Source organism: Phragmites australis, chromosome 14 (assembly GCF_958298935.1).
Source record: "Phragmites australis chromosome 14, lpPhrAust1.1, whole genome shotgun sequence".
NCBI lineage: Eukaryota > Viridiplantae > Streptophyta > Magnoliopsida > Poales > Poaceae > Phragmites > Phragmites australis.
This window is the reverse complement of record NC_084934.1, coordinates 26877322-26894983: the sequence shown is the minus strand read 5'-3', so window position 1 is coordinate 26894983 and position 17662 is coordinate 26877322. Positions and strand designations below refer to the sequence as shown.

At 40.5% G+C, this 17662-nt stretch overlaps 1 protein-coding gene across 2 annotated transcripts; it reads right to left on the bottom strand.

The window, feature by feature from the left end:
* Positions 1 to 488: 488 nt before the first annotated feature.
* On the bottom strand, positions 489 to 5965 carry LOC133890884 (alpha/beta hydrolase domain-containing protein WAV2-like). 2 transcript variants are annotated; one of them, XM_062331504.1, is made up of 8 exons: positions 5542 to 5965; positions 3915 to 3950; positions 3775 to 3853; positions 3584 to 3638; positions 3393 to 3509; positions 2051 to 2215; positions 1424 to 1682; positions 489 to 937 (listed from the first exon to the last, which is right to left on the bottom strand). In XM_062331504.1, the coding sequence occupies exons 1-8, from the start codon at positions 5777 to 5779 to the stop codon at positions 894 to 896; spliced, it is 993 nt and encodes a 330-aa protein (XP_062187488.1). In that variant the 5' UTR covers positions 5780 to 5965; the 3' UTR covers positions 489 to 893. The 2 variants fall into 2 exon arrangements, with proteins under 2 accessions (XP_062187488.1, XP_062187489.1); XM_062331505.1 differs by having other exon boundaries at positions 489 to 1064; positions 5542 to 5963.
* Positions 5966 to 17662: the final 11697 nt, after the last annotated feature.

The following is a 17662-nucleotide window of genomic DNA, read 5'->3' as shown; positions in this document are numbered from 1 at the left end:
ACTTGTTCCTTAAACATGTATATATATATATATATATTGCATGTGGGAGTACATACTCCTAGGAGTATAGAATAGGTGTCCTATATATATATATATATATATATATATATATATATATATATATATATATATAATCTCATCAATCAATAGTGACTTCCTAATTCTCAAAAAGACTACTTAGAACAGGTTCCACAAACTTCATGCTTAATGGCGTCACAATTAACCTTAATTAAATGACTTGCAAAAAAAAAATATAGCTAACAAATTCTTTATCCCAAAGTGTGACAAAGTTAATAAAAAAACTAACACGTGTGCCAGATGACTATGACTTGTCATGATTAATTGTCGGTATAGTTAGATTAAACCAAACATGCTATAAGTTCACTTTTCACGTTTAAACGATTCGCTACTCACTTATTTGATATAGCATCGTCTTAGTATACCAGGCAAAAAGGAAAGAAACAAGAAAACACCTTGGTTGCAACCAATAACAATCAAAATCACAAAACCAAATAGTGAGCTTACAACCTATGTAATGATCAGTCGTACACCATGGCCAGATTTCCCGGCATGTTTGGATACCAGTTCTAGTATAGACACTTTTAGAAAAGCCAATTTGTACATTGAATCAACAACAGCGGCGGCGGCGGCGGCCACCTTTGTCCCAAATAAGTTAGGTAGACCCAAGATAAAACCCACAAGACCCAACTAAAAAGATGATGAGAAAACAACAATAATAATAATAAGTACTAAGTAATAATAAAGGTACTAGTAATTTGTACATTGAATCAAGACGAGGTAATCAGTTCGGGGACAAATCCACAGAGAAATCTTTGAAGTTCCAGGGACAAACGTGGCGGAAGAGCATGGTAGAGAATATCCTAAAAAAGTATTCATAACTTCGGTTTCTTCAGGTGGAATGGAGCAGAACAATTGCCTGTTTGATTGAATTGTTTGCAGTGAGCTTCAGTTCATAGGTGATTGAAATTGCATCAACATCAGAAAAGCTGGAGCTTGGAAAAAAGAAGTCTGTTTCAGATGTTCCAGTCATTCAGCAGCAGCATCTAGTGTCAGAGATAATCATCAGAAACAAGCAAACATAACTTTTGCAGTCAGCAGCATGAACAGTACGTGGTTCCAAAATAAAGCTGAGATGAAACAAACAACTGCCAGTAGTCAATCCTGGCATTAACATTTTAGTGAAATTGCACAAGGTACTCACAAACATGAGAACACAAACATGAAAAACGAATCATGACGTCTATAGCATTTAGCAATCATTACTGAATCTATTCAGAAAACTTCACTGCAGTAAGCACTATACCAAACTTCAAAAATAAACTAATCCTCATATCAAAGGAAAGAGAAAATACGAGAACAGGATAATCCCGGCAACAAGTTAATAAATAAGATAGCCAATTACCATCCTCAGCAATTTCACTTTTGCAGCTGGCATCATCACAACTCTGTACTTCTGGAGCATATTGATCCAAAAACAATTGAATTGTCCTCCAGTAGCGTTCTTTTCCAGAAATCCAGGTATCCATATGCATGCCGTTAGGAAAATCAACAAATCTACAATTTCTGTTATGTTCAAAAGCTTTGTCATATAGCATCCTCATGTGTGAAGGGGGAACCAGTTCATCTTGCAACCCAGAAAGGAAGAGAATGGGTTGTTTGACCTGCGAAGAAAATAGCCAAGCAAGTGTGAGGCAACAAATAGCACACACCAACAGATGTTTGAATAAGAACAAAAAAAAATCAATGCAAGCATATTCAAATATTTGAGGTCATATAGATTTAGTAGCCTGTGAGTGTGTCTGGAGATGAGATGTAAAGTGCTGAAACTGTGTAGCGAAAGAATCTAGGTTGGAACTTAGCATAAATTCCAAACACACAGACCAAAGGAGCAAAATTAAACTAGTATTCACCACTCTAAAAAATCTGTAATCTACACCCTGATTTTCCAAAACTGCAAATGAAAATAATAAGTGGTAACCAAAGCACGAAACATAGATCAGGAAGTAGATTTAAACCACCCAAAACTCACCTCTGCAACAATATCAAGTGTACTCCATGGAGAGCGAGCAACACAGTTCAGAAGTTTTGGACCTTTAGAGGAGCTGCCACCAATGAACCATCTTAAGAAGGGAAGCATGATACCAGCCATATCCAATATAGATGTAAATGTATTTTCCAGTATTAGAGCAGCCACCTGCAGCATGGAGCAATTCGTGTAATGTTTTTACTTAATTTCAAAAGCATAATTGATAGATGTTACTATAATATGGCTTAGATCCTGATGAAAAGTGATCATATGCATATACTCTTAAGCGATGGGTGAAAGACAGAAGTACAGAACTTAGAGTTGTATTGCGGTACCTAGTTACATGGTACTAGCCAAGTTGGATGGAAGGGGGATAAAAATCTAGGCTCGACAGTTTTTTTTTCCAACAGTGAGACCTCTGTCCCCTGTGGTACCTTACAAACTGCTGCTCTTAACTGTGGTAATGAGTCATCATTCATTATCAGCATTGTATTCAAGATTGTGTGTTGCTGTCACCCACCTCTCCAATAAAGAGGTCACTTTTCACATCATCTTAATGTTTATAACTACAAAAAGAATGAAGAAGTTGGAAGCAGTTCATCGCATGTGGGACTTCAATAGAAAGCACAGAAAACCTAGTCTTCTATGTTAGGGTCACATGCAGTGCCTGCTGGTAGGTCAAGCTCCGTCACATACATCAGAACACATCTTCTCTCCAGTTCTTACTACTCACACTAAACCCCGTTTTATGGTTTGATTTCAAATATAGCATGATTTCACAACAAATGGATCTCTTTTGTGCAACTGTGTTTTGAGAAGACTATTCATCTTTTAAAAAAAAGTCATTCAGCATTCTCCAAAGGATAGCTATTTCAAACAGGCTTGGATACCCCACCCGTGCGTTCAACAATTTCAAGTGGAGTAATAACCATGATCATCCATGTTCCTGATTTTCACACTCTTTTCCCCAAAATTTCTGAACATTAGTCTTACCATAAGATGGGGATAAGGGAGGTGTTACTCGGGGGACAAAAACCTAAGGGCCGGGGGGGAGGGGGGGGTTCAAACTCCATTAATCAGCAATCTTAACTGTTAAGTGATACTTGTCTATCTTTTGACTTGAACACTGGTATCTTGGAAAGGATCCTCTACATCATGATCGCAAGGAACATGCAAGTCTAATCTATGGGCATGTTCATGTTGCTTCACAAGTTATTTAAACAGGCATTAAATAAAATGTGATGGAGAATACTAATGCCACCCATCCAATAGCATAGAGAACAGAGAAGCCTAATTCTCGCTTTCCTACAGCAATATGAATAACATATTGATGTATGATGACTACCTTGTCAGCATTGTTTTTTGCAAGAACTGCTCCAACAGCGCCTCCTAAAGATCTCCCAAAGACAGCTATCCTGGATGTGTCAATGTCCTTCCTCTGAACTAGATGATCAAGTGCCGCCTAGTAAACAGGATATCTGTAAGAAGTGAGAACACATGGAACCAGAAAAGTAAAACATGAAGGAACCAGCAAACCTGTGCATCATATGTGATCCCTTTCTGAGAAGGATAACCATCACTCTCACCATACCTACAAACATATTCAAGTTTAGATACATCACAGATGAAGAAAATGGGAATGTTTAATCCAAAAGGTATTGAGACCTTTGAGTGTCAAGGATGGTACGAGTATAACAGAAGTAATTCATACTAATGGAATATCATACCCTCTATAAGAAAGCATAAAGACATTGCACTGTAGCCGCTGCATCATTAGTTGAACAAATTCCAGACGATGGGCAATGTCTATAAATTGTAAAGGATATATGAGTTATACATTCTGTCCATAAGAAGAAATTCAGGATACTGCCAGCATTTTCTTGGAAGAACAGAATGGTTGGACCTGCATCAGAAAAACAAACAATGAAAGAATTAACAAAGTGGGCACAGAAGGATGTGAAGTTGTGAAGATTGAGAAAATAGTGCATAAGCATATCATAGTAATTCAGAAAATGGGGGAGGGTCAAAGCACAGAACACTAGAACAGGCCATTGGCAAATCCACTCCTAAAACCATTCCTCTCTGGTATAAATAAGCATCACAAGTACCTAATTACAAATAGAATAAAAAACATAACTATTTTGCTAAGTCATGCTAGCCTAACGTAGCATCTAAAAAGACCAGCACATGATACATTCAATAAAAAAAATAGACCAGAACATGAATCATGCAACTCATTTAATGCATAGACAGTATCAGTTAGTACATGGTGGACAGGTAATAGCAGATACGACTAGAAAGACGACAATCATGCAACTAAATAGCTAGCTTCTACGTTACTTGTGTACGCATTACATTGATCGATATTGCTTGGATCATTGCATATCATTCATGCATGCATGTAAAGTTTAACTTGCAGCTAGCTGGCCAGACGGTCCTTTTGCTGGTATGGGGCCAACCAGCCAAGGAGTGAACGACTGAGTTTATCAGAAGTTACATTCAGTGGTGGGAAGCATTTCATGGGAACAAGAGCCAAGGGTGATGACCAGTTGATGTATTTTGGAAAAAGACGTGGTGTTTGCCTTTTTTACTGTCCACAAAGCTCTAGTACACTCCAAATATATTTCAGCTCTGCCTGCTTTCAACCAATTCCCCATTCACATGAATTCTTCTAGTAGTCCTACATGCTGCTACATATGAAAAACTTACTAATTATACTTTCTCAAGCTATACATCTTTCAAACCATACGGTGGAAACAAACCAGCAACCAAAAAACTTATGGTACAAAAGTACAATGTGATTTGCTAACTACCATAGAGAAACAAAAAACACACACACATCAAAATCAAATCTAAGCACAGAAACTACAATTATGGAAGCTTAACACTACTGCATATAGAACCTTTGACACTAGAACAGTTTACATGACAGGCAACTATAACACATCAACGGAATACTAAGCACCACACTCCTAGACCACATACACTGCTGAGTAGCAGCTACGGAATCGCCCTAAGGCTGGAACCAGCTAGCTAAATTATGACTCAAACGTGTTATCAGCTCAGACGAACAGTTCGCATACTGGACTACAGAATTGTGCATCATAACCTAGAAACCCTAGAAATTGATTAACAACAAATTCACACAGTGCATGAAAGTAACCACGAATCTCTCGCTACAAAATTTATACTAATCGAGCCTGCCCTGCGTGAATACTCCAAACCCTACCAGGATACAGCAACGCAAATCTCAATCAAGGAATCTAAGAGATGAAGCGACGACTACAACACCACTACATCTAGCCAGGGAATTGGGATCAATGTGGAGTCTTCCAACCCAGCTACGAAGAGATCCACGAGCCGACGCCCCAAGGAAAACAAACACCACCTACAAAACCTGCAAAGCAGCAGGCATGGGGGCGAAGAGAGGACGCAACAAACAAAGCGACATAAGATTGGGGACTGGAGACGGGGGGAAGGGGACTCGCGCTTGCCTCGGCAGGTGGGGGAGTGGCGGATGAACCAGGAGTGGAGGCGCACGCCGTCGGCGGCGCGGAGCCAGACGTCCTCGTAGGCGAGGCCGAGGCGGGCGGGGGTGAAAGGGTACGCGCGCGCCAGGCCCGGGAGCACGGGCACGTACACGATGCGATCCTGCAGCGCCACCAGCGCCGCCAGACCGGCCACCGCCACGCCCCCCGCGCCGTACGCCAGCGCCTTCAGCCACCCCGCCATCTCCGCCACCGTCGCTCGCCCGGGTGGAGAGGAGGCGCCTCGTGCGGCTGGCGGTGGTGGGCGCGACGGCGAAGAGGGGGGCGGACGGCTGGGCGGGGCGAGAGGCGCTGCTCCGGTCTGGCTCGTATCCCGGCTCGGGTTTGGCCCTAGTCTGAATGGGGAGTGGGTCGCCTGGTTCGAACCAGAGTTGCCGTGAGTGCCACTGGGCGATTTTTTTATATATATTTTTAATATTTTTAAGAATACACGATTATTTAAAAAATGGCATGGGTAGTTTATCATCGCCTATTTAATGAGCGAGAACAAGATCTCGTCTTTTGAACAGGTAAGAACTTGTAGACCCCCGACGTTCAGTATATTAAATAACTAGATAGAGAAACATCTCACATGCTCAGTGGGTCAGAAATAGGTCTCGCCTACTGAATGAGCAAGATATCCGTGGCTGCAACACCGAGCGAACCCATCCAAAAGGTCTCATCCGTTGAATGTGAGATCTTTTGGGTATTTAATCCGGCCGCGTCAGCCCTGTCACGTCGACCGCTCATTTTATATCAACACAGGCGAGAGAAGAGGAGATGAGGGGAGGGGAGGGGAGTGGAGAGTGGGAAATTGTGCGGTGAAGCCCTACCGGAGGAAAGAGGTATGTTTTTTTATGATTTTTTTTACAAATTTAATAGGATAACCACTACTACTAGATTTTGATATAAGTTAGATGCTAAATTTAGAATTGTTTTAAAAACCTGATAGGATAGCCACTAGATGTAGGTTAGAATGTAGATCTAGTTTTAGAATTAGGGTTAGATATAGTTTAGCGGTTATATCCTTTTTATACGTATTTTTAGCAATTAGATGTAGTATCTAGACATATGTTAGGTAATAGATGTATGATATGTAGTCATAACTAGTTTGATAGATGTATGATTTGGACATAGTGTAGTTATAATTGGTTTGATAGATGTATGATCCCGAGGACGAACGCGACCAGGGACCTTATTCCTAAAAGGGGACGTAACATATAGACAGCTATCTCATTGTTAGTTTTATGGTGTTATGTTATTATATTTCTTCATGCTACTATGTTATTATTACTGTTATAATAGCTTTTATGTACCGTGTTTTTGTTTTGTGATTCTATTCGGATTATTGACTTGTGCAACGATCATTCCATAACAATTATAATAAACATATCGACCGAATGAATGATGACATATACGATACCCCTAGTGGTGGCAGGATATAGCATCTTCAAATGTTTCTGGCTCTCTCTTGGCGCAATTGTTCCTATAGTTCCTCGATGATGACGTGAAGATGACGGATGTATTTTTTGAATGTGTGGTTCTATCTGCGGGTCATTCCAGTACTGGAACCCATAATCATCTGTCTGAAAAAAGTGATAGATGAGATAAGTAAATAGTGTAGAGATAATAGGAAAGAAAGTGAGTATTATTTGTTCGTACTTTGAAATATGGACAATGGAAGAATCGACGACTGTGTTATCTAAATGCTCATAAACTTGGACTACAACGTCATCTCCATAACGGCTAAAACGAACAAGGAAGAACATTATGGTTTCTGTGGTAATATCTACCATAGACGTCTAAATAGGGGTGTGGAGGCGGTGGATCAACGGGGCTATCGGGAGGATGGTGATACACCATTGTTTCGATTCAATTCAAGGTCAAGAGAAGTGCGAATAGAGAATCAACTAAGTTCTTTTTATATACAAGAAGTCTCGACAGTAGTGGATAGATGTGGCAACACTGAAAAATCTATTGCCTAGACTGTACCAGCCTATTAGGGGTAGCACTGAAAAGTCTATTCGCTAGATTACACCGGTTTGTTAGGAGTACCACTGACAATTGTATAGTTTATAAAACCTACTCTACATTAAGGTGAAAATCAGCGTCAACACGTAGGCGAAAGCGTGCCAGAGGCAGGGACAAGGGTAGGGGTGCCGTCCTATCAGACAATTAATCGTTAGCTTGCAACTTTTCATATCAAAACTATTCGCATTACAAACCCTACCACTAGTACACGTGCAAACAAAATACAACGTTACATGATAGGGTACAACTTATTCAATTACAAATAACATGGTACAATGAAATATTACATAAGACTAAAGTAGTACATCGGGATATATTGCTTGTAGCCATACTGAATTAACAACACCCTTATAAACTGCAACAACGATAGCATGATACACGTAGCATACGACACATGAATGTTTTACATGGAATACATTGACGGTAACAAACTCAATGGTCTGCACTAGTTGAACCATCCTTCCCGCGAGAGGCAACACTAACTCATTCTTGAACTTTTGCAAAATAAAATGATCACACCAAGCAACAACTTTCACAGATAATCTCTACCAAACATCAATGCCACAGCTTTTTCAGCTTTCACAAGGAATCTCATACTCCAGCTCTCAACCATGCTCATGCACTCAGTCCACGCACCAGCCCCTAGTCACCATAAATAACCCTACCCTCAACTATAGATAGTGTGGAGGAACCGTCCAAATAATATTCTAATTAATCACTAGGAGGATTATTATTTATAATCATAACCTCGATAATTAACCAGAATATCATCCCGGTAATCCTGATACGTGTTTTGTGTCCAAGATCGAAACACGTGCCTTTACAATATATAACATCACAACACAACTTAAGAAAGAGCAAGTAATTAACATTATATTACAAGTTCTTAAGCACTACTAAGTTATTATAATTTACAGTAAAAGAAAGCTAGGAGGAGACTAAAACCTGCTTAACTCCTAACCAACAAAAGAAACTACGCAACGAAAGCTAAAGCTATATGGAGCCATATGCACTTTAGACTCTATCACAAAAGCACGTCAACTGAGTAGGATACACTACTCATACCCGCCACCACCCTCGACAGGAGTGAAGTAGAAAAACACTGCTTCCTCCTCACCTACAAAACATGGAGAGTAGCTGAGTACGAAGGTACTTGCAAGACTTAATACATATAGAGCACATATAAATAGCTCGACTCCAAGAATTATGTATTGAGCTGTTAGCAAGAAAAAGACCTCAAGGTTAAGTACATTATTATGCTTAAATAACTTAGACATATGTGTGAGCACCTAAACTTAACTAACAACAATACCATTATACCCTGTAATAACCAACTGCGCATAAATGTAACTGGAACCATCATGAACATGTATGTAACACGAACCATCTTCCTCATGACCAACATATCCAACCACAAATCACAACTCGTGACTCTACGATGGTGTGCATGGATAGAAGACATGCTAATGATCGGGAGCGCGATAGTTCGAACTATTTTTACACCCTAAAGGGGATACTCCTTTACCTATACGACACGAGGATTATTCGGCTTGCATGACCACATAGGTCCATACAAGGGGTACTCATGATAACATTTCCCAATAAGCCCCAACCTTTTGATACATGCATCGCTCGATGCAGAGGTATCTAGAACTATTGCCGGAGCAAACTAGATACCTCTACCAGCCCGCCCGCTCACACCGTCGATGTTCAGGCCCAAATGATCATAGCTACAGAAGTATTTGGCTTACCATTAGATCAGCATGTGGTGAGTATGGTAAGTGCTAAAGCTAAGAACGACCAACGGTTGGTGCTTAACCAATGTAAGGCGATCTATGGTATCCGGGCTCCCTCCCTGAACTACCCTGAGAACCTCCTCCAGGGTAGATGATACCTCTAACACCGCACACATCTTGTCTCATTCTCACATCTCAACCATCTCAACAACATAATCAATCGTGTGAAACATTAAGTAAGCGCTAAGCTTGCTAACAATAGCATCACTGTCGCTTGACTTCTACCGAGGACCTATACATTGCTAAGCACGTCGAACAACTCTTAGGCTAGACATCAACAATATTATTGAGGTGACAAGGATGAAAATAATCAATAATTCAAGGTAGATGATATGTAACACAACATAGGTTCTACCCATTTGACATCGACTCGCTACTCATGAAAACATACATAAGCATAATTTATCAAATTTTGACTTCATTCAATTCAACACAAGGGTTCAATATGCTTAAATAATTGCCTTGCTACTCTGCCGGCTACCTGATGCTACCCGCACAAAATTCACAGAAGTGGGGTGGCTCGGTGTCGCCCTCACTCGCCTGAACTGTCGGATCGACGCTCTCTAAAAGAAACACGGGTGCAATACATAAATAAATGAACAATACAAAAAGGATGCATAAAATCCATGCTCAAGTAATAGTGGAGTGCCGAGACTTGAAAATATTCGCAAAAGACCGCTAAGGGACTAGGGCTTCAAAACGTGAAACCCCGGATAAGCCAACTCAAAATGCACCAAGCCTTCAGTGGCTGGCGGTCAGACCAGGCCTGGGGTGGCGGTCAGTCCGGTGGCCTGCAGAGAGTTTTGGGGGTTGATGGTCGAACCGACGTTGATCCAGCTATCAGACTGCCCACCAACAGTCAGACCGGCCCTAGCGGCAGTCTGACCCCTATATAGAGCCCTCAATTCGGACCTTCCAGTCCCAACTGGTGGTCAGACTGGCCCTAGCGGCGGTCAAACCGCCAGGCCTTGTCGGTAGCACCCTTGTGGGGTTGCTGACGAAACTTTCGACCATGGAGGGTATCTAAATACTTTATGAGACTAGTTGAGTGTTTCTAAAGTGACTTGGACTACCTTCACCGAGATAAACTCAAAATGCCCTAGGGATTGGATCTAGGCTAGGTTGAGTTTTGGGCCTAAACGACATGGGGGGAGGGGTCGAATCGAGCTTGAAAACAACGGAAAAATGGTAGGGAAGGCTCACCTTAGTGCATTGAAGCTTTCTAGCGGAAGGCTTCAATTTGCGGATCGGCTCCTGGGGTGGTGGTGGAGCTTGAGGTGAACAGCGGGTCTCCGGCAAGGGAGAAGAAGGGGCGACATTTGGAGAAGTCCTTCGGGAGCTCGTGAGAGTCCCCTCCTCTGATCTCTGGCCCTCAAACACGATGACAAAGGAATCTCTCCCTCTTCTAGTGTTGGGTGGAGATAGTGAGAGAGCGAGAGCAAATGAGAGAGTGAGAGAGGCAATCAACCACCTTAAGTCGAGCCTCCGTGTGCTGGCGGTCGAACTGGGTAGGGCACTAGTCAGACCGCAGCAGCACACATGGCAAGCCCACGTGGCTACCACCTGGCTGTCAGACTACGGGTGATCCCGCTCAGGTCGCGAGAGGGGTTTTGTGCTGAATCTTTCTAAGTATTCCCGTTTTTCCTTCCCTTTCTTCTCTAAAGGATCTAGGGCCTTTCTAAGGAGCTCTAAACCATCTCTAGGGTGTTTAAAACACCTTCGAACTAAACTTGTTGGACAATTACGTAACAACACAGGTGATAACACATGCAATTATGGTTAAGTGATGCTTAATTATGGTTATCATTTTTTGGGACGTGGCAGATAGACTACTCCTTCCTCAGCTCTCTCAATTGCAATGTCTTCCTCAGCACCACTAAGCTCACGCAAGAAATATTGAGAGATTTTTATCTCTGAGGGGGTCGAATCACCGTTGTGCTTCTGTGGCGACTCTTGTAGGCTTCACGAGTCTTAAGACATCTCCTACACATATGGTATACGCTTTTTCATATGTGCTAACTACCAGTATGACCCATCTCGATATGGACCATACGAGTACTCACCGGTATAGTAATATAGATCATTCATGTGGTACTTTTCATATGATTTCATGCACTGTCTTACTAATCTTTCATATTATTTCATTTGTTCAGTCCTCTCCACCTATCTATGACTTCATAGAATGGCTTGATATGGAGTAAAATGAGCACTAGAAGTGGTGAGTCGACATGAGTATGCGGTGGAGGAGGGAAGTGTACGAACACTGGGAGTACGAGCAACAACAAGAGAAACTACAGATGAAGCATCATGAGGAGGAGTGCATGAGGAAGACAGCGGAGGAGTGCACCGCGGATGAAGCATGTGAAAGTAGAGAGGGAAAGGAAGTGGGAGATAGCCTATTGTTTTAAGGTGGAGGGTCCCAATTCCCTATGAAATGGCAAATATCACAAGTGCACTCAGTAGAGAACATATATTGTAACCTGGCCTATTTTCATCCCCTAAGGCATTTTAGATTTAGCAGCGGCACGCTATCAGGTTAGTCTTTACACATACCATGCATGCCAAAGTTTGTTGTCGTCATCTTTTTATGGTTAAGGTTTATTCATGCTTGTAATGTTTCTCAGCATATGTAACATCTGTGCCGGATTATATGATAATTGTGCTTCACAACTACTATTGATCGAAAAAATAGATTATGTATCCTCCCAATGTTACTTCACTAAAAAAAAATATCTCACACAATTTTACATCAACTAAGTAAAGAAAATATCGACAAAATGATATCGAACCAAATTTAAAGATAGAATGAACCACTCTATGATGCCGTTTGGATAACTATTTACAAAACTGGCATTTTTCGCCGAATAAATGTGCAATATTTTTCAAATTACTGTATACAAAAGTTATATTAGAAAAAATAATTTTATATATGTCTATTATGCTATATATTAATAAAGATGTCACCTATTCATCGGACGAGACAAAGGTCTCCCCCGTTCGTTGGGTGAGACCAAGTTCTCGCCCACTGAACGGGCGAGATGTTGCTCTGTCTCTAGTTATTTTAATGCACTGAGCGCCGGGACCCATAAGATTTTGTTCTCACCCATTGAACAAGCGATGGTAACCTACACATACGATTTTTCAAACGGACATGTATTCTTGAATACACACACACACACACACACACACACACACACACACACACACACACACACACACACACACACACACACACACACACACACACACACACACACACACACACACACACACACACACACACACACTATGTGCCTACGCTCAACACTAGTTATTGGTGTGTCTAGCCAACTCAGCAAACCATTTTTCTCCCCACCCCAACCCAGCGAGCTATTTTTCTCCCCACACGCCAATCACATGCATGGTCAAAGGAACCCCACCATCCCATCTCCTCTCTCGTTCTAATTTTTTAAACAATTTTCCTCCTAAACCGTAACTCCGATTAACGAACTACTTTAAGCATCTTACTTAAAAAAGTATACTTAACAAAACTAGATTTATCATGGATATGTTTTGATAAACTTTAAAATAATTACAACCATATAGAGATTACAACTACACATTGCAACTATAAGTATAGAGTAGTTACAACTATATGCATAGTGAGATTACAACTTACCTGTTTAGATTGACTGCTTGTAACTAATTGCGACCATATTGCAATTAGCAATATTATAACTATATTGTTCAGCATGTTGTAGCTAGTCCACACTCGACAATACATGTTATAACTATATTGTCTATCATATTATAACTAGAGTGTCCACCATGTTGTAACTAATACTCACTCGACAATGTTGCGACCATATTGAAATGTACGAGATGTCGCCTATAGGGGGGTGAATAGGCGTTTCCTGAAATTTAAAACTTTGCATCGGATTACTGAATTCGGATATTCCGAGTCAATCCGGAGACTCCGGGTTCTATAGAACTCGGATACTTTGGGCTTATCCGGATAATACAGAAAATTGAAACTTATGAACTTTCGAGCAAATCTAAATGATTCTATAAGTTACCATAGGTTCTAAAGGATGCCTAAATACCTTATCACCAACAACCTACAGTCACATACACATGAACAAGTAGATCCAGAAAATCCCAAAGATTAACTCAAACAAGTAAATATGCAATAAAGTAAAGGAGATAAGGATTTGTTCCCAAAGTTCAACCACTTCACAAAGATGTGCCTATGTCTCCATTGAGGAGCTCACAAAGAGCCAGATCTTTTTCAATCATTTCCTCGCCCAAACGACCACAAAAATTAAGGTAGGGTTCTTACTCAAATCAAAGGGGGTAATACAAACTTCTCGGGGCACTTCACAAGCTTGAGTGCTCTCTGGGTGACGTCTTGCCGTCTAGGAGCTCAAAACTCCAAGAGAAAAGAACACGAATTGAAAACTTGGCAATGACCTTAAGTGCTCAAGAGTGGATTTTTGCTTTCTAGCACTCAATCTCACTTCCCAAACCCTAATATACAAATCTTGCAAGAATTAATATTTTAGAGGAGTTATGAGGGCTATTGAATGGCTATTGAATGTGTTTATCCACAAGTTGGTTCAGCAGCCTTTAAAGAGGGGAGGGAGTGGGGTATTTATAGCCCACTTCAAAAACTAGCCGTTACTGTGTATTTTGAACTGACCCGGAGTATCCGGGTTCACCCAGAGACTCCAGGTAACACATGGGAACGCAAGCAAAAACACTATCCAGAGCCTCTCCGGAGGGTCCGGAGACACCAAAACCCAGAGTATCCAAGCCAACCTGGAGACTCTGAGTTAAGCACTTAAGGCCTACCCGAGACTCTCTCGCGGAGTCTCACTCGGAGACTCCAGCCACAAACAGGGCTCCAGAGTATCCAGGCGAACCCGGAGACACCGGGTTGAGCTCTCACGCTTACACCGAGACTCTCTGCCAGAGTCTCATTCGGAGGCTCCGACCTCATACCAGACACCGGAGTATTCGGGCTAACCCGAAGACTCCGGGTTGAACTCTTAAACTCAAACCGAGACTCTGCTCGAGTTTCACTCAGATACTCCGACCAACTAATCAGAGTCCAGAGTATCCGGGTTCACCCGAAGACTCCGGGCTCAGATAACTAAATTTTTTTGGTGCCCGTGGATGATTGTGTCTATTAACTTTTGGTTCTAAAAGGATATTTTGAGCACTGAGACACATTCAAGACTATCAACATGCATCCTTTTTTATAGTACGGCTATCCTTAACTCAAATTCAAAATAAAATTGATTAAAGCCTATTGAGTCACTACACGCCGCTTCTCTTTTCTTTTTGAGGGACGCCAACATCTCTTAATTTATCCAATGGCACTTAAAACTTGTTCATAACTTCAATAAAACCATTAGCCCCTTAATCGTTTGTCATCAATTAGCTAAAACCCACATAGGGGCCTAGATGCACTTTCACATATTGAAATCGGGAATGTTGTAACTATATTATTCATCATATTGTAACTAGAATATTTACTATGTTGTAACTAGTCCACACTCGATTACTATGTTATAACTAGAGTGTTCACTATGTTGTAACTAGAGTGTCTATCGTGTTATAACTAGTACTCATTCGATAATTGTATTATCGTAACTAGAGTGTCTAATATATTACAACTATATTGTCGTAACTAGAAACTTGACTGTCTCTATACAACTATGATGTTCATCATGATGTAACTCGATTGTCTAATACTCTCATTCTAATTTTTGAAACAATTTTTTTCCTAAATCGTAACTCCGATTGACGAACCACTTAAAACATCTTACTTAAAAAAGTATGCTTAACAAAACTAGATCCATCATAGATATGTTTTGACAAACTTTGAAATAATTACAACCATGTAGTGATTGAAACTACCCATTACAACTATAGGCATAGTGAAAGGACAATGATGTCGTCTAGAGGGGGGTGAATAGATATTTTACAAAAATTTGTCCACTTTTACCGTTAGGCTAAACTTGCAGCGAAAAATAAACTAACAGATTTTTTACAAGTGAAAATCATAAATATATTAGGCTCAACTAGTGCACAATCACCCTAAATAAGTGTGAAAGTTACAATCCTTCACTGGAGTCTCTGAGTTGACCTGGATACTCTAGGTTCAAAGTTGATTGTACATTATCTGGAGTTTTCAGGTTAAATCTGGAACCTCCGGGTTCAACAAAGAATAAGCTCGAAGAAATTGAAATTAAACAACGTCTACAGAGTTCTAGCTCAAACCAAGTGAAGTCGTATATTCCAAGTGATGATTCTAAGTAGATCCACAAAGAACCTATAATTAAATACACACGAATAAATAGATCGAGCAAAATACACAAGTGAAGTATTAAGCAAGAATACAAGAACATGAAAACAAGAGATGAGACATGCGATTTGTTTTCTAAACTTCGGACATCTCCTCTGGAGGTTTATACGTCTCCGTTGAGGGGCTCGGTCACACTTGAGCCGGATCTCTCTCAACACATTCTTCTTCAAGCTTGGTCACACTTGAGCTTGGCTTTCACTCTTGATTTCTTCCCTTGCAGAGGCGAAATCGAAGCCTTCACAAACTTCTCGCGACACACCACAACCTTGTGTGCTCGCCAGTGACGCCTAAACGTCTAGGAGCTTCAAGCTCCAAGAGTAACAAACGCTTCACGAACTTCTTACCGATAAACTCGAGTGCTCAAGATGAGATTTAACTCATTTGCACTCAATCTTTTAATTTCTCAACCCAACTCACTTTTCTTCTCAAATCTCACACGGAGTGAAGAGGAGTTATTTTTGCTCTAAAGATGTTCTTTTTCGTGCTCTTGCAGTAGCAAATAAGGATGAGGGTGAGGGGGTATTTATACACTTCTCCAAAAATTAGCCGTTACACAGCTTTTTTTACTAGCCTGGAGTATCCGAGTCAATCTGAAGTCTCTGGGTTGGCACTAGAACGCGTAACTAAGAGCTTTGGCAGGAGTACAACTCGAAAGCTCTGGGTTGTAACTATATTGTTCATCATGTTGTAACTAGAGTGTCTACCGTGTTGTAATTAGTACTTACTCGATAATTGCATTGTCGTAACTAGAATATCTAATATGTTATAGCTATATTGTCGTAACTAGAGTGTCTAACATATTGTAATTATGTTGTTCAACATGTTGTAACTCGATGTCTCTAAATCATAATTACAATCCACGTTGTAACTGCAGTATAACACAAAGCGAAACTAGATATCTACCATTTTGCAGCTATATAATGATTCTAAAATTTCATCAAGATATAGCATTCATGGATCTTATTTTGTTAAGCGTATTTTTTTCAACAATATATTTTAAACTGATCAAAAATCGGATACGTGGTTCTAAAGATATTATATTTTAACGATTCAAATCAATAAAAAAAAACTCCGCATGCATGCTACAGTGGGTAAGTGTGAATATGTACGTGACATCAACAAATTGACTCTTTTAATTTGTTAACTCAAAAAAAACTCGACTAAAATGCACGCGGAAAGATGCTAGACCTTGACAATCATAACTTCCCCCGAATGAGACCTTGATCTGTGTAGTTGAGTCAACACGTAAGATTTCTGTAGACATTTACGTATGTGTAACATTGCTCGCTTCGTATAATCATACATTTCGCATCGCTACATATTGCTCAACTAATTATAAGTCCAATTAGTAAAATGTGGCACCCGTTAAAAAAGTTAAGTACTTGATGAAGTCAGACAGTAGTCATTTCATTGTATTCTATAGTGTACACATGGTGTTGCTTTCAGTCTTTCACTCTATAGTAAACTGTAGTGTATATTAGCAATGCTGAATAAATCCAACTGAAAATATTATTAGGTCAACTAGGTTTGAGTTCTAGATTTTCAGTATGATTATTTGCTTTTAAGAAGACTGAAATATGTAATACGGTCAGTATAATCCTACGTGCATCGAAGCTAACTGAATAATCACCCTTAACTAGATTCTAGAAGTGCACTTATATTTGAACGACCGTATATATACATGGCGACCAGAGAAAGAACCAGTAGTGAGTCATCCTTGCCATCATGACATCTGGCGACCCAGCACATCGATGTGATGGCAGCCTGATGCAAACCGAAAAACACATGGCCTAATTAATCAACAAAATATTTTAATTCCAATGCCTACTTGACACAATGAATTCCTAGCCCCACACGGGATGGTACACGGAAGGAGGACAATGGCCCAAACTTTACATCCGGTGATTTGTAT

Excerpts from the sequence above, each read along its gene's own strand:
- LOC133890884 (XM_062331504.1), bottom strand. The coding sequence starts at position 5,779 with ATGGCGGGGTGGCTGAAGGCGCTGGCGTACGGCGCGGGGGGCGTGGCG. Across the intron at positions 3,951-5,541 it reads CCACTCCCCCACCTGCCGAG|GTCCAACCATTCTGTTCTTC; the intron begins GCAAGCGCGAGT and ends TTTCTGATGCAG. Across the intron at positions 3,854-3,914 it reads CTTCCAAGAAAATGCTGGCA|ACATTGCCCATCGTCTGGAA; the intron begins GTATCCTGAATT and ends TACAATTTATAG.